The sequence below is a fragment of the Apodemus sylvaticus genome, chromosome 14 (genome assembly GCF_947179515.1).
Source record: "Apodemus sylvaticus chromosome 14, mApoSyl1.1, whole genome shotgun sequence".
NCBI classification, from domain to species: Eukaryota; Metazoa; Chordata; class Mammalia; order Rodentia; family Muridae; genus Apodemus; species Apodemus sylvaticus.
In genome coordinates, this window is record NC_067485.1 from 33,134,187 (window position 1) to 33,156,677 (window position 22,491).

A 22,491-nucleotide genomic window follows, 5' to 3' on the forward strand; every position below is an offset into this window, starting at 1 on the left:
GCACAATGCTGTCTTTCTGAAGAATACATGTAACTTTGCTCCCAGAGATGACTGCTGTGCACTACCCATAGACAATTTGCATGGACCTGTGCGTCAAGTAAGTATCCAGACTATAAACAGGGGACTCCACTGCCACCTGTCTCTTAACTCCTCCCTTAAGAGACTTTCACTCCTCAAAATCCTCAAGTCTGGATGGTATAACCTCACTGAGCTTTTGTATTTGTTTTTTCTAGTTTTGACATAAAAAACAAAACAAAATTAAAAAAAAAAAACCCACAGCTCTCACCTTGAAGGGAATAAGAGCTTATTCTGGGTGACCACCGTCCAGGAACAAAGATTTGGGTTTTCCTGAATTTCATGTTCCAATGTGGAAGCAATTTCATGAAGTTGGTATAGTTTTATAGAATAAAGAAAAGTCATGAATCAAGGCAAGTTTGAAATACATTGGTGGGTATACAAGAAGGATAGATACATTAGCATGGAGATTGGGAAGCTCTATAGGCCCCAACTGCTATCTGATGATATTCTTAGCTCTTGGATTGTTGGAAACTAGTGTTCTGTTAAGTTATCAGAATTCTATGAAGCTTTTATTTAGTATCATGAGGTATTAGTTCTCATATAAAGCCAGGCAAAGAATGACAGTTCCGGAAGGCTAAAAGAGTCTAAGATAAAGTAATTAGTCTCTGAACTTCCAAAAATCCAATTTTTTCACTGTACTGAAATTCCAATTGGTCTACAGGTCTCTGTAGACACAGGTTTTTATTTTTCAGGAATTTTCATTCACACTAGCCTAGTCTATGTTTATGTATATGTTACCTTTCTTTTCCATACAACCTGAGGAGTTAAAAGGTCACAGCATTAGAAAGATTGACTTTAGGCTCCAAATGCCCTCCACCAGTGACATACTTCAACAAGGTCTCACTTTCTTAAGCCCACCTACATAGCGTCACCAACTAACCATCAAGTGTTCAAATACCTAAGCCATTGGGGACATTCTATTCAAACCACCACATTCCACCACCTGGTCCTCATAGGTTCATGGCCATATCGTAATGCAAAATGCATTTTGTCCAACTTCAAAATCCCGATAAGCTTTTGTAGTTTCAACATTGTTTAAAAGTCCGAAGTCTCTTTTGAAAGACAGCTACTTGTAACCTTTTGTAAAATAAAAAAGCAAAGTACATAGTGTAGAGATAATTTTTTTGCCCTACTTTTAATAAGGGTTCAACCTCTCCTCTAGCCCACCACCCAAAAGAGGCAGCAGAAGAGAAAAGCTATTAGGATATGGGCAAAGTGGATCTGTCCAGCAATAGTTCTTTGGGGGCGAGAATGATCTTCTTGGACAACAGTTCATTCCCATAGCAAACACTAAATACAATTCAGCAGCTGTAGACCAGTCTTCTAGACAGGCAGACACCAGGCACAAACCAGCAGCTATAGTCTAGTCCTTTCAGCACACAGACACCAGTCAGCTGTAGTTCAATCATGAAGAAACTGCCAGGCTCACCAATTGGCTTGAGGCAAGGCCACTGAAGTGGCAAGCTGCCGCAGGAGCCTCACGAGCACTTCTTTGGTGAGTTTCTCTCAATGGCAGAGTTACCACAAGTGGAGCTCAACAATGCTATGTAAGTCAAACCAAAACATGTGTGTCTTTATAGAAGACTAGTGAGGCAGAGCAAGCCAAACCAAAGCTCGGTGCTCATCTACTGTTGTCTGTGGGGTCATATTTATATATCTTCATCAAGAGTCCTTTCATGTGTCTGCTAGATCTAAACATCCTTTCACTTGTGTCTGCTTCAGGAAAACAGTCTCTCATGTGTTTGTTTTAGCAAGACATCCTTTCACCTGTGTGCCCCAGGAAAACATCATTTGGCATAAGGCTCTACCTTCTAGCCTTTCTGCTTATAATATGCATCTTTTTCTTGCTCTGGTCCCATTCCTTGTGTGCAGCTCTCCTTGGCAAATATCTCATGCCTCTAGCATCAACAGCAGCTTGGGGTCTCTAACGTAGCACAGGCTACATCTCCACAGCTTCACAAAATGCCCCCTCCCCCCCAGAATCTCCTATTCTCACAGGGTCTTTACACAGGGACACCCCTGCCACATGTTGCCAGGCCCCTGTGACTCTTTGAAACCACAGAGGAAGATTCCATAATCTCTTTAGTGTTTTATCCTTCATGATTCTAAAGCTAAAACCATGATAATGAGACTGTAAAGTTCTATTGACTGCTTGGGATGGACCTCCGGCCCCTTGAATGGCATTGGAAGCAGGTTTTTAACCTACTTACTTGATAGGATGAGAAAATACCTTCTATTCCCCTTTCTCAAATGGGGAGCTTATCTGAATGGCAAGATCTAACTCGGCTACTTTAATAACTTATGTTGCTGTGATAAAACACCATGACCAAGGCAACTTATAGAAGGAAGAATATCTCTGGGTTTGTAGTTCCAGAGGAATAAAAGTCCATCACTATCGTTTGCTGGAAGGTATGGCCACCACAGACAGGCATGGCAAACTGAGCAGAAAGCCGAGAGTTCACAGCTTAAATCACAAGCACAAAGCAGACAGAACTGGAAATGGTCAAACTCAACTTCATGATGAATTTCATTCCATTGCTAGTCTTATTTAATAATAGACTGGGGGTGGGGTTGTGAAAGGATGAAGAGAAGCTACTGCTTGCACTTTTACCTGCTTCTTACCCCTGGCTTCAATCCACCACACCTTTACCAGGTTTCTCAGCCTTTGAATTCTGTGCTTCCAGGCACTCAGGTGTATTCTATCTGCCTGAACAGCTCCAATACAGAATCTGCTGACTGGAAAGACCTTGGTTCCCTGTGTAAGTGACCTGATTTTGCTACATCCTTCTCCCCGTCAGTTTGACACCCGGCTCCCCAAATACCCATAATTTCTGCAAATCATTTACAGTAAAGAAACTTCCACAGCCGTTTGATTCTGGATGCTTATAGATTACTGAGCCTAGAGAACTTCTGGGTTGCAATGGACTTTAAATGTAGATCTGGGTTTGATGTCTGGTAGCATCATGTCATGAGGGGCTTAAATAAATTCTGTTCCCATGTGCCCCGTCTCAGTGTGATGACATAATATACATGATAGTGTTATTTCTGCTTATGAAATGACAAGCGGCATAGTATGAATGTGGGTGAGCATGCTAGAAAAATGTCTCCCCCAACTCTTTTCCTGTTCAGTTCACAATAGAAGCTGCATCCTGATAATAGCCAGCTTCCTTCTCAGATCCACTGTTCCTTCTGAGGCTCCTTCTCTCCAAACTCACCTATTCTTCCACGAGTGGGACCAGAGGCCAGAATGTATGACAGATAGAAACCTGTGTAGCTCAGTGAGGTTTTGGGTCTGTGTTAGGGGCCTTTAATCCCGAGTGACAGAAATTTACCCTAGCCTGCAGTGAAAGAAAGCAGCTGCCTCTGCAGTTCTGGGAGATCCGCTGTGCCCACTTCCTTCTCCAGGCTCCTCCCAGCCCTGCATCTGTGGCCATAATATGGCCGATGCACTGCGCATTCCCAAGACCCTCTGCAGCAGCTGCTGCCGCCCGAATACATGGAGGCGAGCAGCTCGCTAGGCTCTTGCCTGCTGTCTGACCAAGACCTTTCTGGGTGACAGAGAGATTCTAAGCATGATGTGATTGTCTTCATTTCAGTTTTGGGAGGTGATAAGCGATGAGCATGGCATCGACCCCACTGGCGGTTACCATGGCGACAGTGACTTGCAGCTGGAGAGAATGTGTACTACAATGATGCTGCTGGTAAGGGTTTGGATGTCAGTCTTGCTTTCCACACTGTGGCAGAGGAAGCCGCCTACCACCATGCAGACAAGGAAATGCTTTTTTGCACACTCATTTAAATTGCCAGTTGCAACAGCAACAAGAAAAAGCACTTTGTACTTCCTGAAGACCTCTGTATGCTTTGTGTTTCCATTTTCTTTTTCCCCTTTGTCTCAATGCTGGGATTTCTGCAATGAATTCTTTTGCTACATCCATCTCCTTTCCCAAGCCCAGTTGTAAGTCAGCTCTTGTCCCCACAGGCAACAAATATGTACCTCGGGCCATCCTCGTGGACCTGGAGCCAGGCACCATGGACTCGGTGAGGTCGGGACCATTCGGCCAGATCTTCAGGCCAGACAACTTTGTGTTTGGTATGTCGTCATGCTCCATGAGAGCTGGCCAGATGACTCACTCCCTTCCTAGCAGCCATGGGCTTTACAGTTCTGTGTGCAGCGTCCAACTGAGCCTGTGTCCCACAGACCACAAGTCCTGGCCTGACCTAGGCAGCTGACGAGATCATGTCTGTGGTCACTCTGGACAGCTCAGAGGAGAGTGTGGGCCTGTAGAGGCTGTGCAAGGGCTCTGTGAGGAGCAAGCAGCCTTGGGGGGGAAGGGGGGGAAAGGATGAAAGCCTTCAAAGAGGGCATCACAGGCTGCGGGGGATTTCACAGGACTGCTGATGCCGGGTAACCACTTCAGTGACCAAGGTGTAGCCCAAATGCTTAGAGCTGCCTTCCATGCCTCTTTTAATTATACCTAATTAAGGGTATTTACAGAGTGCTCTCTGTGATTATTTCCCTAAGCAGCTGCTTTCTCTCAAGTTGATTCTTTGTTTCAGACAGTCTCATATACACCAGGATGACACTCTTGCCTCGATGTGCCAGCCTTATGTGGCATGTGCCACCACATTCAGCTCCTTGGGTTGAGTCTAGGCTTTTCCCCCTCCCCTGAGTCCTGCAAAGGTGATTTTAATTTTTAAACTAATATCTAAAACCCAGAACAGTTGAAGACAGTAATGAGGTACCACACCGTACCCGACATAAGTACACATTGTGTGATACTTAAAACTGGTCTAAGCATTTTCATCTTAAACATTTCCATGTGATAAAATATCAGAATCTTTTCTCAGCTTCCTGTCATGTACAGAACATTGTTGTTTCTATAGCAACGGCACAGCAGGGCTTTTACTTTCCGTGGCTGTAGCTTAGTAACTGCAATCAACATTTCCCCCAACACTCTGGATCTTGGCCTTTTTCACGGTCATTAAGCTGTGGAAATTTTACCTTTGGAAAGAAAACTAAACCTTAACGATTATCCAAGGTATCCCAAGAATAGTCCCACCTTCCCCTTCATAATCTGAGTGGCACAAGCTGGGATTCCTATGTGTGTCTTTTGTCTTCTCTTTCTTCTGACAGGCTGGAGCAGCACAGAAATACCTTGACTAAAGGGCACTACACAGAGGGCATTGATGGTGGCATCAACTTAGGCATCATACACTCCTACATTGTCAGCCATCAATGTCAAACCCTGTAATGCCTGCCACCCTTTCTGGGCACCAGCTGGCGGAGAACACTGGTGAAACTTAACTGCATCAATGAGGCCCTGTATGATATCTGTCTGCTTCTGCACCCTGAAGCTGACCACACCCATATATGATGACCTCACCTACCTGGTGTCAGTCACCAGAAGTGGGGTGACCGCCTGCCCTCCTCAGACCAGCTGAATGCAGATCTCAGCAAATGGCTGTGGATGTGGTGCCCTTCCTGCACCTTTGACCAGCAGTGTAGTCAGCCATTCTCCACCTGGAAAAGCTGACGCTCGCTCCCCACCAGAGGCCTTGCTCTAACTGTGATGCTGATTCTAACAGTAAAATAAGTGGGCGAGGCAGTTTAGACACCAGCACAGCTTTTGCTGAGGCCCTGGCATAAGAGGGCTATCTTGTAACTGATGTGGTCAGAGCTGTCCAATGACAACCCTTCAAATAGGGGCCATCCAAGGAGTCCTAACAGAACCTGGGATGTTCCGAGTCCAGAGCCTCCGTGGAGTAGAAGGGATTCAAAGCCCTGCTTCATGAGGGCTCTGGAAGGGGCTGAAATATTTAGGCCAGGGGCACCAGAGTCTGGAAGTACACATGGAGAATAGGTGTGACCTACGGCGTTACACCCATCCACAGATCCAAAGGGACTTTTTTTTTCTGATCATGAATCTGTTCCCTTTACTATGAACTAAAACCAACTTTGTCTTTTTCTTTTCTTTTTAAAGATTTAGTTATTGGCCCCACTCATTTGCTGTAGCTTTCAGACACCCCAGAAGAGGTCATCAGCTCTCAATTCGGATGGTTGCGAGCCATCATGTGGTTGCTGGGATTTGAACTCATAACCTTTGCGAGAGCAGTCGGTGCTCTTAACCATTGAGCCCTCTCTCCAGTCCCCAAAGGGATTGTTTAACTAGTGTTTTTATAGCAATGCAGTTAGACCTGCTGACTGGTTCCTTTGGCCCTTATCATTCTAGAACAAGATGACAACTTTAACCAGCCCAGTGGCCACAGAGCTCATTTATCCAGCTAGCTGAGTTTCTTTGGAAGAATTCCCATGCAGTGACAGGTTAGAACAACAACAACAAAAAAAGCCCAAGCTGGGCAGTGGTGGCGCACGCCTTTAATCCCAGCACTTGGGAGGCAGAAGCAGGCTGATTTCTGAGTTCAAGGTCAGCCTGGTCTACAGAGTGAGTTCCAGGACAGCCAGGTTGTCTACTTCTCATGTGGGCTCACGTGGGGCTCTCTGGGCTCTCTTTCACATTCCCTGGGTTGAGCCCTTTTCTGGCCAAAGCCATCGTCTGCTCTCTAGTGTAGGCTTTCAGCGTCCTTATCTTCCTTGGTTCCACCTCCATGATCCTTCTTGTGCATCCTAGGCTCTAGACCATTCTTGACATGTCCTGTCAAGTCTCCCATTCTGTAGGACAGAGTGAAGCTATATAACTCTATAACCATAGGTCCCCTGTAGAAACTATTTGGATGAAAAGTTGTATCTGTAGGGAGCATGCACAGACATTTTTCTTGTCACTTTTTGTAAGCATTACAGTATGAACGGCTATTTACATGACATTTACACTGCTTAGGTACTGTGCCTCTTCTAGAGATGGTTTAAAGTACACAATGGAGTGTGGAAGGTTTAGGCTTATATGAACTGCTTTCTAGAAAGGATACATATCTACAGGTTTATGTAATACTTTCCCATGGGCACTGAAGGAAAACAGTGCTAGTTCTCTATTCCTATGTAATAAGTCGTGAGTGGCTGAAAGTGACATAGTCGATGTACAGTCTCCAGGGAGCAGAAACTCAGCGGTGAAGAAGAGTCCTTCCCTTACGAACACACACACAAGCAACCGCCCCATTCTACACCACTATCTCAAGCCGAGGCTCATTTTACACACTTCATCTGAGGGCCTTCTTGTCTCTGTGACTGTTGACCAAAGGCTGCTCTCTATATCTGGAAGCTGCCTGGCCATTCCTCATGACATAGTAGCTCCTCCTTTAAAGCCAAGAGGAAAGCATCCTGAGCCTGATAGTCCAAACTGAGCTGCTCTTCTGTCACCATCTACAAACAGTCTTGTTTTAGGGGCCATTAGAGATGGCCTACCCAGGAATCCTTACAGTCCACTGATGTGAAACCAAACTGCCTCTAAAACCCATCTCAGCAGTACCTAGATTAGCATTTGAACAACTGGAGGGGGGTCATCTTAGAATCTGCCTAATGCACATGGACTGAAGTAGATTAGAAACTGCACGGTCTTTGAACCCAAATAAACCAGATAAGGCTTATCACAGGGTAAATAATTTAGCTCATTCATTAGTAAGCACCATGCTTGTTTTGATAAATGGCAAGGTTGACCTGGCTAATAAACTTTAGAGTTCACATAGGTTCATTTATATATATATATATATATATATATATATATATATATATATAAGCTACAAAGTATTGGTTGAATTATATTAGTAGCAATGTTTGGGGCTAAACAGCACTATTATTTCTTGATATCTAAGGGAATTGGTCCAAAGATCCCTGTGGATGCCAATAATATGGCCAAATACTTACATATAACCTATACACTTCCTCCTGTTTACTGTCTATTATCTCTAGATTACTGATAAACCCTGACACAATGTCAAAGCTATGCAAATAGTTGTTCAGCACAGCAAGAAAACTTTTTGTACATGCTCAGTAAAGACACATTTTTCTTTTAATTTTGGATATATTTCATCCATGACCATCTGATTTCATGAATGTGGTCAATGTAGACATAGGGGTTAACTATAGAGCAAATGCTTTAAAACCCATTTTACAACTGACATATTAAGATAGTGCTCAGGACTGTGTTATACACCTGGCAGTGAGGCATCTATAGTGACAGATGCAAAGGAGCCCCCCCCCCCAATTAGTCATGCATCTCTGTGATAAAAAGAGACCATAAGAACCAGGAATGATTTGAGGTCTCTCTGAAGATCCCAGCTTCACAGTCAGGGAGACCTCCTCTGGACAGACTTTTTTTTTTTTTTTTTAACATCTGAAGTGCTCTTGGCCCCATAAACACTGTTGAAAAATTTATTTCAACATTCCCTTTTAGCTAAAGGAGATCCCTTGGTGTTTTGAAAGCACTTTCCTTGGATGTTCCTTGGATTCAGCTTCCTGTGCAGACTACTCTTACAAAAGCAGCACAGACCACGGTAGGAACAGGGCGGGAGGGACTGGTTCTGAGTCAGAGGCTGAATTACAGCAGTGTGGCTGGAAAAGGGCCACATGGAAGAGCGCACAGGGCAGCCATTTCTGAGCCAGGCTCTCTTCTTCATGCTTGCAAATATTTGCTGCAAAACTCTCCCCTGCATGATTTCAGCAACGGCAAATTAGGCTCTGTTCAAATAACTGGCTTCCTTCCCTTCAGAAGAGAAGAAAATGTTGATGCCAACCTTCCCAAATTGTTATTTGCTTTGAAAGCGAAAATGAACATATCTTGGGCTCTGGAAGGCTCTGGAAGAACGGAATAGTGTTCTTTCTACACGAGCTTGGCTGGGTGGAGGGTGGCCCACTCAGCTCCACCCAAATTCCTTGGCAAATAGATCTTGGTAAGATGTGAAAGCCAGGGTTCTGTGAATAGGTAATGAGGGAAACAAAGCTTCAAAGCAATGGGAACAAGGTCTCCTGGGTTCTGGGTACCTCAAAAAGCTGGTCAGTCTACTGCACTGTGTGCTGCAAGGGTTCCCTGGGGGACCTACAGACCAAGGGACTTGTGTAAGGAGGAATGTTCAAAAAATGACTCAGCTTGCTTCTTATGAGTGCCACTGTTTTGTCATAACTATAGGCCACTGGTTCTTCTCATGTACCAAGAGTATGGATGGTGTCTTAGGGTTTTACTGCTGTGAACAGACACCATGACCAAGACAACTCTTATAAGGACAACATTTAATTGGGGCCGGCTTATAGGTTCAGAGGTTCAGTCCATTATCATCAAGGCAGGAACATGGCAGCATCCAGGCAGGCATGGTGGAGGAGGAGCTGAGACTTCTACATCTTCATCTGAAGGCTGCTAGCAGAATATTGACTTCCAGACAGCTAGGATGAGGATCTTAAAGCCCACACCCACAGTGACACACCTACTCCAACATGGCCCACACTTTCTAATCATGCCACTCTCTGGGCCAGGCATATACAAACCATCATAGTTAGTAGGAAGAGGATATACACACAGCAGCATGGGGAGCAGAGGATGGAAAGGGTTCAGTTAATTAGACCAGTGGTTCTCAATCTGCCTAATGCTGCAACCCTTTAATACAGGTCCTCAGGTTATGGTAACCCCAACCATAAGATTTATTTTGTTGTTCCTTCATAACTGTAATTTTGCTACTGTTATGAATCATAAAATAAATATCTGATATGCAGGATATCTGATATTCAACCCTGTGGAATGGTCATTCAACCCCAAAAGAGATTGTGACCTGCATGTTGAGAACTATTGAACTAGAGAATCATATAGAAAGTATCCAGCAGCTTTCTGTCACTGGGACAAAATATCCTAGATGAACAAAACACATTGTAAGGAGGGAAGCTCTACTTGGCTCAAAGTTTCAGCGGCTTGGCTCATGATTGGTTGGTTCATTGTTTTGTGGGCCTGTGCTGGACGCATACACTAGGGTGATGGTGAAGGAAGGCATTAGGTCAATGGAGGCTATGAATGGAAAGAGAAAGAGGAAAGAGGAGGTGCAACTAGAGTCCCAGTATCCCCCCACCTCTAGGGCACTCTCTCAGTGACTTAACTTCCTTCTACTAAAGCTCACCTCTTAAAGGTTCCACCGCCCCTTATAGGATCAGAAGTTAGGAAGTAAGCCTTTAACACATGGGCATTTGGGGGCTATGGAAAATATAAACCATGGCACAGAACATGAGGTGATTGTGATTTATAAAAGAGCATATGAGACAGCGAACTCGCATTGAACCTTTGATAACCAGAAGCCCAAATAAACCCTCCCAATCTTGTTTGATCAGATATTGTGACACTGTGACAAGAATAATAAGAAATACAAGCTCTCTGAGAGGAAGGGAGAGAGAAGGGGGAGAGAGAGAGAGAAAGAGAGGGGGAGAGAGAGAGAAAAAGAGAGAGGGGGAAAGAAGGGGGTATAGGATGTGATCATGCCAGCTGTAATAGCTCAGATTTATGTAACTAACATTGTTATGTGGCAGGTGGTGGTGGAAGTGTTGTCATACATTAGTCCATTAAGTCTTTGTAATGGCCCCAGGGAGGTACAGTTGTCCCTCGGTTTTCACGGAAATAGCCCAGCTCCTTAGATGTATCAAGTTTCTTATATAAAATGGTATAGAATCTGCATAGCCTATGCAGAGCCTCCTATGGACGGCACATTATTTCTAGGTTTCTAACAATGCCTCACCGTATGGACACCATGCTGTTATATTGTACTGTTAAGACAACGACAACAGTCAGAAGCGTTTATTGCACATACTTTTAACTCTAAAATGTGGGTTAGGTGAATGCACATATGCAGAGGGGTGGTAATGCCATACCCACTTCACAGAGGAGGAAGTGGGTAAGAAGAGATCGGTGTTTGGGATGTGCACATACTCAGCCTCTGTGACCTATGCACTTACCAGTCAGGGAATGTTGTGTGTTTAGGGTATTCTTTCCCTCACACAGGTCTTGGTTATAAGGAATGATCCATTCAGAGGATGTGGTAAGGTCCAGGTGATGGAGAGAATGACAGCAGCAGAGGGTGGGGATTGCATATGTCTGAGACTTTTGACATTGTGCTTAAACCAAGGAATAAGAAGATAGTATTTGTCCTTAAAAAAATTATTTATTTTTATGTATATAAGTACACTCTGGCTGTCTTCAGACACTCCGGAAGAGGGCATCAGATCCCACTCCAGATGGTTGTGAGCTGGGAATTCAACTCAGGACCTCTGGAAGAGAAGTCAGTGCTCTTAACTGCTGAGCCATCCCTCCAGCGCCTAGTATTTGTTCTTAATTACAAAGGCAAGAATGTTAAAATTATGTCTAAAAGGAAAACTAGTCTGACCGAGTGGAGGAAAAGGAAGATGTTACCATCAACTATCCATAGTGTAACACCTACATCTAGAGATGAATGGGTCCATGAGGCCTCTTCATACTTTCTAAATTTTAAAATAAAAGTGTTTTGTGTGTGTGTGTATATACACATGTGCCCAAGTGCACTCACGTGCATGTGGAAATCAAAGGAGAACATTTTGTGAAGTCAGTTCTCTCCATCCACCTTTATGGAGGATCCAGGGAATGAACTCTACTCATAGGCCGGCTTTGTGTGGTAAACATCTTTACTTGCTGAGCCATCATGCCAGCTCTAAATTTTTAAATTTAATAACCAAGACATACGTACATAACACACATGTACTCATGGGGTATGAATTCAAGAGGCCTGGAGGTGCCTCCTCCATCTCCAAGTGGTGATTGGCACGTGTGAAAAGGACCTGACACATCCTTGGAGGTGCTTGCAAACTATCACTACACACTTTATTGCTATCAGATGTAAAATGAGTACATTTGGTGGAGTTAATGCTGAAACTACTGTTTTCAAAATTTTAGGACCCTTGTAATTGGACTGACCAATCCATCTCAAGAATGTCTGTCACGTGTAGAAGGAACATCCATCATGGCTGCAACTAACATGTGATGGGTCCACAGAACACGGTTCACCAAAGCTTTGTCACCAGGACTCTTCCTGGTGGAGCCTGGTGAAGGCAGAGTGAGGAACGAGGCAAAGTGAGTGACCCCAGTCCATGCACAGCCATCTGCTCTCTAGACTAAATGTTGCCTTCAGGGCACAGATGCTGTTGGTAACAGTGGTTCTAAAGCAGGAAATGGCCTATGGTTGGAGGACACTATTGTTCTTTGCCATCCATCACCTGTCCTATAGCCAGCAGAACTGTTCCTTTTAGACAAGAAAAACAGACAAAAAGAGGGAGGGGCTAATTTTTCTCCCACAAAACATTTCAGAGACCTGTTCTAGAGCAGGGATAGGGGGTGTAACTTGGCTCGTCTCCTCCTGTCATTCACCGGAGCACCACAAAGCAGCCTTGCTTGTGATAGTATCATGGAGTTTGGATATTCATACTGGAGAGAGAGGAAAGCAGGCACGGCCCTCAGATGAGTCACTTTGGGCAGGGCAGGCATTGTCTGGCTATACACTAATAGACATCAAGGCTGGATGCCCATTGGCAGAAGCAGGCTGACTCAAGACCAAGCCCAAAGCAGATGGCCGTCAGGAGCCAGTGTCTGCCCTGAGCAACATAATCACTGTTCACTTCAGGGACACTCAGTGTCCAGAGCATAGGAGTGCTCCTTGTCCTTCAGCGCAGTATTTCCATCTGGTAAGGTAGGCTCAAAGGTGAGCTGGGCTGCTGGAAGATCCAGTTAGGAAATGGTAGAGAAGCACCACTACTCTACCTGCTAGGGAACCTCACATCCCCAGGTATAGCTGCCCACAGTTACATTGAACGGGTTACCTGGAAGGGAAGCTGGGGATGTATGGGAAGGCGGCAAAAAGAGACGGAGACCAAGATGACACCTGCTATTCAAGGTCTCAGAGTTTAGTGAAGAACTCCCAATATATAGGCAGGGGAAAATCCTTCCCCAAAAGGCTGGAAGCTTCTCAGCAGAACCAGTTCAGTTGCTCCCAGGTGGATAGTGTTTCTTAGGAAACTGCAGGTCCTTGAAGAACAATAGGCTCACCTTGGTCTGAGCACTCCACCCTAGGTGGAGGGGATTATGGCTAACACAGGAGTTCCCGCTCAAAGGCTGGGAGAGGAACTTCACATTGGTCGATGTCAAGTTCCTGCCATGGCATGGCCCCTCAATAAGGCTCTCTACACCCATCTTCTCTTCCTCTCTACCTCTTGGCCTTGAACTTCCATTATGAATGAACCAACAAAGGCCAGTAGGCAACTGTCTCAGGAAACCTTTGTAAAATGCCACCACAATCAGTGACATTCTCCAAAGCCATTTCTGCAGAGGTTCTGGAAGGTTCTAGCTAATCATAAAGCATCAAGATCTAGAGCTGGAGGCAGAGTGGGGAGAAGCTGGAGGCCAAGCCTTGTCCCTGTGAAGAACATCAGTTGGACAAGCTGTCAGTGGGGACCCAACAGCTTGGGGACGGGTGGGAGAAAGAAGAGCATTTAGGACATCCATCCCCAGCTGAGGAGGTGCGAGCACAGCCTGCCTGCTAGGATGGAGGATCCTGGAGGTCTGGTTCCCTGAAGCAGAGTCCGTGATGATGTAACTTCACCAGGGGTTAATCATGAGTGACCAGCTTGTGGCTCCTACCTCAGCCAACGACCCAGTATTAATACGCCAAACAAGATCCACATTTACAACAGCATCACCTTGGACTTTATGGAGGTATTTTCACTCCATAAACTCAACCTGCGTTCATATATGCCTTCTCATTTCCTGTTCACAAAGCCAGCTCCAAGGCACCCATAATTATGTCAACGTTTGAAGAAACTGGCTCCCAAGAGGGCTAGGTGGAAGCTCCTGTCTCCACAGTGCCAGACCAACAAAGAGTAACGCCTGGTGGCCCAGTCCTAGTGCCAAGCGTGGGGTTTCTGCTAATAGGAAAACGTCAGGTTCTTTGGCTTCCTCTTTTTGTCGCTGGTCAGGTTTTAAACCTTGCTTTTCTGAGGAGAGCAATCAGGGTAGTGTTGATGTCTACTGTAGGACAGCACTAGCAGAGAGGATGAAATGCAAGCCCTGAATGTGGGCTGCCACAGTATCTTTATATTTTCCTGGTTATTACATTTTTAAGAGTCATTAATATATATATATAAAATACATTGTATCCAAAATATGATCATTGTGACCAGTGGGGTTTTTTTTGGCTAACTTACCCAACCCAGGAAACCTATTGTGTCTCTCTGGCAGCAATATCTCAACTCAGCACTGTATTAGCTTACTCGGCTTCCCTCCCTCGCTTTCTTGCTCCAACACGTGCCTTTGCCTCATGCCTGAGAGCAGAAATTTTGACTTTTAAGAGGCTTTCAGGACCCAAGAGTTCAGAGCAGACAAATGACAGACACTCTTTTCATCCCCATCCGTAGCAATCGACCTGTAGAGCACACACTTGTCGCCCTTGAAGCAGTCCAGACCCTCTCTCGACCCTCCCCTCCTCCTCCCAAGCGGTACCGCGCCTGGCTTTCAACACGCCCCCAATTAACCACCCAGACTTGGAAGAGAACCAGACTGCATTTCAAGCCACTGCCCAGGATGCAGACACCCGTTTTCAGAAAGGACATGTAGTGGAGATGCATTTTCAGTTCTGGGCTCCATATTCAAGAGCGACCACACCTGTTCTGCTACTGGCAAGGCAGGAGCCGGATCTCTAGTCCCCGGAGTGGTGGGAAGTGAGCAGGGTGGGAGCGGAGCCAGAGTGCAACCTAAAGGTCTCGACAGTAGACAAACAACTCAGGTGGTCTCTGAGGGGAAGCTAGCAGGACCGGTCGAGGGGCATAGTAACCCTGGGAGGCTGGATACAGGCGCACCTCACACCGCGCCCCGGCTCCCTCTCGCGGTGCCGCAGTCCCCGCCGCGCCGCCCCTGGGCTCTGCCCCCATGACGTCAGCGGGGCAGGGCGGTCCCCGGGTATAAAAGGCGGAGCTGGGGAAGGGTGACCGGTCTTTTGCTCTCCTTAGCCCTCTTTCCACGCACTGCTCCGAGGGCAAGAGCCACCACCCCTTCTACAGCCAGCACCATGCGCGAGATCGTGCACATCCAGGCGGGCCAGTGCGGCAACCAGATCGGCGCTAAGGTGGGCGCACCCCTAGGGAGGACAGGCATGAGGTCTCCCCCTCGGGCCGGGGTCCCAAGGTTGGGGGGAGGGTCGGGGGGAGGGAGGCAAGTCGAGCCTAGGGGATCCAGAGGAGCCCCGGCTGATGTCGCATTCCGCCGCTGGGTACTGGGCGGGGCGGGTCCTGAATGCGGGTCCTGAAAGCCGGACCAACCTGCCACGATGGGTGCGACAGGGTGTCTTAAATCAAGGTCCATTACATTGCTTTGTGACACAGCCCTTCTGCGGGGTGCAGCTGACATTCCTCTGTTTTTTTTTTCCGAGTCTGAAATTTGGGTTGAGGGGGGTCGCTACATGTATTGAAAAATCTCATGTCAATTGTAATTTGTATATATATATATTTTGTCTGTCATTTAATGAAAAAATGCAGTGTCATTGGGTTGACAGATGTTACAGAGGCGTGTCTTTGGGCCAGCAGAGAGGGTGTTAGACAAATTTTCTTACAAGGGCTCTGTCTAGATGTGACATAAAACGCTATGGTCGTCTTTCTTCTATGTGATACTGCTCGGAATGGGGACAGTGAGACCCGACGGCAGCGGGGAGACAGCAGCGGGCATTTGACATGGGTGTGGGCGGGTGCCTGTACAAGGACGTGGTCTCTTTCAATACCGCCATATTGCCCACCCAACCTCCCCACTCCCTTTCCTGCTGCCAAGTCACAATGGAGTCTGCATCCTGAGGATGGCCAGCTTTTTCCGGGGCTGCCAGACGCCCTCTCAGGATTGTACTGCCCATCCGGGAACATTCCTAGCCAGGGTCAATACCCTAAGCCAATATGTAGGTCAGTGGTGTAAAACTGGGCTGTTGAAAGCTGTTCAGGGACTCTGTGCCAGCAGCCATTGATCCCTGGAGGCACAGGGGGCGGGGCACCAGATCTTCCCTTCTGCCTTTCCCATCCATCAGCTTGGCTGGAGTGATAGAAAGCAGCTAACATTCAGCCTTGCCTGGAGTGATAGAAAGCAGCTGCCTCTGCAGTTCTGGGAGATCCGCTGTGCCCACTTCCTTCTCCAGGCTCCTCCCAGCCCTGCATCTGTGGCCATAATATGGCCGATGCACTGCGCATTCCCAAGACCCTCTGCAGCAGCTGCTGCCGCCCGAATACATGGAGGCCAGCAGCTCACTAGGCTCTTGCCTGCTGTCTGACCAAGACCTTTCTGGGTGACAGAGATTCTAAGCATGATGTGATTGTCTTCATTTCAGTTTTGGGAGGTGATAAGCGATGAGCATGGCATCGACCCCACTGGCAGTTACCATGGCGACAGTGACTTGCAACTGGAGAGAATCAATGTGTACTACAATGAAGCTGCTGGTAAGGGTTTGGATGTCAGTTTTGCTTTCCACACTGTGGCAGAGGAAGCCGCCTACCACCATGCAGACAAGGAAATACTTTTTTGCACACTCATTTAAAAAATAAAATCACTTCATAATTCCTGAAGACCTCTGCATGCTTTGTGTCTCCATTTTCTTTTTCCCCTTTGTCTCAATGCTGGGATTTCTGCAATGAATTCTTTTGCTACATCCATCTCCTTTCCCAAGCCCAGTTGTAAGTCAGCTCTTGTCCCCACAGGCAACAAATATGTACCTCGGGCCATCCTCGTGGACCTGGAACCAGGCACCATGGACTCGGTGAGGTCGGGACCATTCGGCCAGATCTTCAGGCCAGACAACTTTGTGTTTGGTATGTCGTCATGCTCCATGAGAGCTGGCCAGATGACTCACTCCCTTCCTAGCAGCCATGGGCTTTACAGTTCTGTGTGCAGAGTCCAGCTGAGCCTGTGTCCCACAGACCACAAGTCCTGGCCTGACCTAGGCAGCTGACAAGATCATGTCTGTGGTCACTCTGGACAGCTCAGAGGAGAGTGTGGGCCTGTAGAGGCTGTGCAAGGGCTCTGTGAGGAGCAGCCTTGGGGTGGGGGGAAGGATGAAAGCCTTCAAAGAGGGCATCACAGGCTGCAGGGGATTTCACAGGACTGCTGATGCCCGGTAACCACTTCAGTGACCAAGGTGTAGCCCAAATGCTTAGAGCTGCCTTCCCTGCCTCTTTTAATTATACCTAATTAAGGGTATTTACAGACTGTTCTCTGTACTTAAGTTTAGAAGCTAGTATTGTTAAAATGTACCTTCTTCCTCAACTTGATTCTTATTTTATTATAATCCCCAGGGTTTTGAAGTCACTGATACACTGACAATATTTCTTTCCCATGAAAGTGTATCTAAAACACTACTGATTGTTTTCTAAGGCTACTTTTTCCATTTCCTCTACAGTCTGAGGATACCACCCTGGATTCCTAAGTGTCTAATATTCTCTTTTTCTCTTTCAGGCCAGAGTGGTGCAGGAAATAACTGGGCAAAGGGCCACTACACAGAGGGTGCAGAGCTGGTGGACTCTGTTCTGGATGTGGTGAGGAAGGAGTCAGAAAGCTGTGACTGTCTCCAGGGCTTCCAGCTGACCCACTCACTGGGGGGAGGCACCGGCTCAGGCATGGGGACCCTGCTCATCAGCAAGATCAGAGAGGAGTACCCAGACCGCATCATGAACACCTTCAGCGTCATGCCCTCACCCAAGGTCTCTGACACTGTGGTGGAGCCCTATAATGCCACCCTCTCCGTGCACCAGCTGGTAGAGAACACAGATGAAACCTATTCCATTGACAATGAGGCTCTGTATGACATCTGCTTCCGCACCCTGAAGCTGACCACACCCACCTATGGCGATCTCAACCACCTGGTGTCAGCCACCATGAGTGGAGTGACCACCTGTCTGCGCTTCCCAGGCCAGCTGAACGCAGACCTGCGCAAGCTGGCTGTGAACATGGTGCCCTTCCCACGCCTGCACTTCTTCATGCCAGGCTTTGCACCTCTGACCAGCAGGGGCAGCCAGCAGTACCGAGCCCTGACGGTGCCCGAGCTCACCCAGCAGATGTTCGACTCCAAGAACATGATGGCTGCCTGCGACCCTCGCCATGGCCGCTACCTGACCGTGGCTGCCATTTTCCGTGGCCGCATGTCCATGAAGGAGGTGGATGAGCAGATGCTCAACGTGCAGAACAAGAACAGCAGTTACTTCGTGGAATGGATCCCCAACAACGTGAAGACGGCCGTGTGTGACATCCCTCCCCGTGGCCTCAAGATGTCAGCCACCTTCATTGGCAACAGCACTGCCATCCAGGAGCTGTTCAAGCGCATCTCGGAGCAGTTCACCGCCATGTTCAGGCGCAAGGCTTTCCTGCACTGGTACACGGGAGAGGGCATGGACGAGATGGAGTTCACCGAGGCGGAGAGCAACATGAATGACCTGGTGTCTGAGTACCAGCAGTACCAGGATGCCACGGCTGATGAGCAGGGCGAGTTCGAGGAGGAGGAGGGCGAGGATGAGGCTTAAGAACTTCTCAGATGCATTGTGCGCCCTTAGTGAACCTCTGTTGTCCTCCAGCATGGTCTTTCTATTTGTAAATTATGGTGCTCAGTTTGCCGCTGTCAGAAATTCACTGTTGATGTAATAGTGTGAACCTCCTTTCAACAAGATTACAGTATTGTCTCAGAAATCTATACGAATAAAAAAGCATGTGTATAAAATCTATGGTGTTTTTTCTCCTCCACATCTATTATTTTTTTCTGAAGTAGAAACCTTCAGGGTGTAATAGCACTGTGGGACTTCTGCTTACTGTTTTTATTGTTAGCATTTCAGGTACCCTATGAACTTGCCAAATCCAGTACTAAGGCAAAAGCTTTTAACTGTCAGGCAATAAAAGTATGTTCTGTATTTAAGAAGTTCTAAACTAGCAAACAGGAACACTACAAATGCGTCCTATAAAATTTATTTGAAAACAAATCATGGTAAGAATTTACTTTTAAGACAATGATAGAAAGTTCACATTAAAAATGCTAACATTCATTTTTTTTTCCAGCTTTTGAAGCTATAACCTGATTTGAGTATGCTATTTTTCCTGCTTGCATACAGTCACATTGCAGGGAAGGTAGAAAGCCTGGCAGGCCTGTTTGTGAGCTGAGGCGAAAAGCAAGGGAAGGCATTTTGGAGCATCCAGGTAACAGGCACTGACATGATCCTTCAGCGCAGAATCTCCCGGACACCAGAGGGCTCCTGGGTTCTCACTGTAGGAAGTCTTCTACCAACTTGTTGAATTCATCTGCAAAGCGTAAGTGTAGGTTATGTTTACCCTCTGGCATCAGATGTAACCTAGGAAACAAAGCAAGCGTTTGATCAGTGGTGTATATTCAGAATGCCTTCCCTGCCTCAGCAGTTGGTGAGAATCTTTCAGAACCAAATAAAAGTTTCCAAGAACGTGAATGTGAATGTCGGGGTGAACTCCCTTGGGAGTTCTGACCACCCCATAAGGTAAACCATAAGGTCTTCACTGAACAGTGACAATCTGTTTGGAATCGCATCAGGCACATAAATGGTTTGATGGTTTGACAGTGGAGACGATGATCCGGTAATGACTAAGAGTCCTTTTTTTTTTTTCTTTTTTTTTAATACCGACGTGTTTTTTAAAAGTCATTTTTTAGAAAAATGACTAAAGAAAAAAAGTAAGAGGGGTGATAGTGATTGGTGGTAACCCTAATTCTTCCAAAGAAAAGATGGCAAAAATAAGAGATGGTCAGAATTCATGGAGTTGCACAGGTGAGGTCATGAGAGGTGGGAGGGTATGGTCTCTGTATAGTGACAGTGGGGAAAGCCAAACAGGAACTCTCAGCCAGCAGCAGCCTTCGTCCAAGGTTTCAAGGCATCCTGTCATGCTCAGAGTGCTCAGAGTACAGAGCCAATAAGCCCGACAGCGTCCGTCCGGCAGACAGAAGCAGACATGCAGTAGGGATTTTGGGTGGCTCAGTAGCAGCCACGTGTGCAGAGCCACTTCTGCACCTGTCCCACCATGTCTGTGGTGGACCCCTCTGTCCCGGAAAGGCTTTTTTCCATTTAATGTCATTTTAGTCAAAGGGGATTGATTTGCAATCTTTCCCCCCCCCCCCCAAAAAAAAAACGATTTAAAAATCTATTTTATTTAGTAGCTTCTAAAGTGTAGAAATGAAGTTTAAACAAAGCTTTTAAGCGGCTAAGCCCAAGTTCAAGCCACGTTGTCTACAGTGACAACTGGGTGTCGAAGGAATTAGACTGGAAGGAAATCCCAAGACTACAGTCTGTACTTGTCTGATCTCTCAGCAGGAAGGCTGATGCTCTCAGCCACTCAGTGGGAGGACTCTGGAGGAAAGGCAGCCCTCCTCAGAAGATGCTGCGTCTCTTGCAACTCCACTGTGCCTATGGCAGGGGTAGGACAACCAAGACAAACAACTGTAAAGGAAGGACGTACTGTTGGTCTCTTTTAGGGGCCTCTATAATGTTAATAATGCCTAGTAATAATAACCAGAACAGTTAGGTTTAAAAGGTGCTGCTTAGAAGGGACAAAGCATACCAGCCCCAAAGATAATCCAGCTGCAGCAGCACTCAGGAATAGGCCTCCAGGGATGCGCAAAGCTGCAGGTTTTAGGACACAGAAAACACTCAGCTTCCCAGGATGCTGAGGGAACAGAAGGGCAAGTATAGGTCAAACTATGACCACTGATCTTAAGCTGTGTTCAGCAGCCGAGGAACCCTGGCCTGATCATCCTGCAATACATCTAGAGATGCCAACTCAGCTGCCACCTGTTCTGCCCAATTTTTACAATTTGCCTGTTCCCAATAAAAACAGCTGCTGATCCCTTTTTTAGCTATGCGGTGAAGCCTGATGAAGCCTACAGTTTTTCTACAGTGTCTCTAGAACTTGGGATGATATATTAAAAGGATGATAGAACTACCTTAGATGTGCGATGGGTCTATTAGTGTATTAGTATGCAAGGGTAGGCAGCAGATGAATGCATGACGGACAGCGATGGATGGATGGATGGACGAATAGGTGGGTGGGCGGATAGACTGATGAAAGCACAAAGAAAATTCTTCTCCTTGATGCCTTTTCTCAGTGAAAATCCCCCCTTCACTCTGTGGAGCCTACAGTAAGTAATCCTCTTGGGAACAGGACCAGAACAGCCAGGCATAAACCCTCAGCCCGGCGGCTACTCTGCTGCTGACCCAGTTCTTACCCAGACAATAAAAGGATACACATGCCTCACTGAGTGGCTTTCAAACAATCACATTCTCCAGGAAAACTAGTGGGAAATCCTACCACCAAACACATGGCTCAGATACCTGTGAAAGTACTCTGCAAGGTTCCTATTTGTAAGGTCCTGTAGCGTGTGGCATCGTTAGAAAAAGATTTTAGAGCTCTTGGCGGGGGGAGACTGTTAAGTTGGGGTACAGCCAGTGGTCAGCTGAGCTCTGCTGACTCAGCCCCTCTCGGTCATGGTGCGTGAGATGCCGCTTTTGCCATCTCACCATTTGATCCTTACTCTCGCTGTTCTCAGCTTTTAAATGAAGCTGTAAGCGCTGTCTGATAGTGATGGGGCCTAAAGAACATGCTATGGTATCTTCACTCTGAGTGAACATGACAACATTCTCAGTATCTTATCAACCTATACATGCGTCAGGAAGAGTATGTGAGCTTCTGCTTTCTCTGGAGGTGAGTGCTGGTTCTCTGAGAGGGGCTTTTGTCCATCATGAAGGCAGAGGGCAGCAGGTTACACACACCCTTTCCTCATCCCTCAACGGCAGAGCTACAAAGCCATGCAAACCTGCCTTCCCACAACAGACTTTCTATTCAGACATAGGATGTTTTCTTTTTTGATTATGCCTTTGAGAAGGCCCTAAGAAGACGGTAAAGTGTGAGAACTACACATTTCTTCCAAATGATGAAGCTAGAAGGCACTGCCCTCAGACTTTACTAGACATTTGGGGGTCGGTGGGAAGGGAGGGGCGGACAACTCAAGGGGAAGCTTCTTTTCTTAAATCTAATCATTATAGCTCAGACCTGAAAAATAAGTCACTGCAGTGACTCCTACCCACTCTCAACGGACACTTCCGCCAGGTCTGCAGGATTAATTATCTACTGTGATGTGTGGAGGACAAACCTGCCAAGACTCCAGGGATCTGGCTGGGGCTACCAACAGCAGTACAAGATGGACATGCACTATGGAGGTCATCCGTGGGTGAAGGGCTTTATGGAGGCAGCATGACCTCTGCACTGACTGGCAGCTACAGCTCCCCTCCCCCACCCCTCAGCTCACCATTCTTCACCTGAAAAATGGCCTGAGACTATAGTGGGAACCAAAAGAAAGATTGCATGTAAGGCATATGCACTGGTCTGTGGGCATTTCATTGGTATCTGCTTTTGTTTTGTTATATATTATACTTTGTGAAAGTTC

General features: G+C 46.6%; 2 protein-coding genes and 1 long non-coding RNA gene across 4 annotated transcripts in view; 2 read left to right on the forward strand and 1 right to left on the reverse strand.

The window, feature by feature from the left end:
* Window positions 1-3,538: 3,538 nt before the first annotated feature.
* LOC127664412 (tubulin beta-2A chain) lies at window positions 3,539-18,756 on the forward strand. 2 transcript variants are annotated; one of them, XM_052156374.1, is made up of 4 exons: window positions 15,001-15,141; window positions 16,381-16,489; window positions 16,748-16,858; window positions 17,502-18,756. In XM_052156374.1, the coding sequence occupies exons 1-4, from the start codon at window positions 15,085-15,087 to the stop codon at window positions 18,560-18,562; spliced, it is 1,338 nt and encodes a 445-aa protein (XP_052012334.1). In that variant the 5' UTR covers window positions 15,001-15,084; the 3' UTR covers window positions 18,563-18,756. The 2 variants fall into 2 exon arrangements, with proteins under 2 accessions (XP_052012335.1, XP_052012334.1); XM_052156375.1 differs by lacking the exons at window positions 15,001-15,141; window positions 16,381-16,489; window positions 16,748-16,858 and adding exons at window positions 3,539-3,779; window positions 4,058-4,168.
* On the forward strand, window positions 7,776-14,187 carry LOC127664414 (uncharacterized). Its single transcript, XR_007973204.1, has 2 exons — window positions 7,776-8,523; window positions 11,925-14,187. It is a non-coding gene; the product is annotated as an uncharacterized LOC127664414 (long non-coding RNA).
* A 226-nt stretch (window positions 18,757-18,982) lies between the features above and the next one.
* Window positions 18,983-22,491, reverse strand: part of Bphl (biphenyl hydrolase like) — a 36,383-nt gene continuing 32,874 nt past the window's right edge. Inside the window, exon 7 of the mRNA XM_052156376.1 lies at window positions 18,983-19,378. Within this exon, the coding sequence (XP_052012336.1) occupies window positions 19,291-19,378 (88 nt within the window). The 3' untranslated portion in view covers window positions 18,983-19,290. The remainder of the gene's footprint in view (window positions 19,379-22,491) is intronic.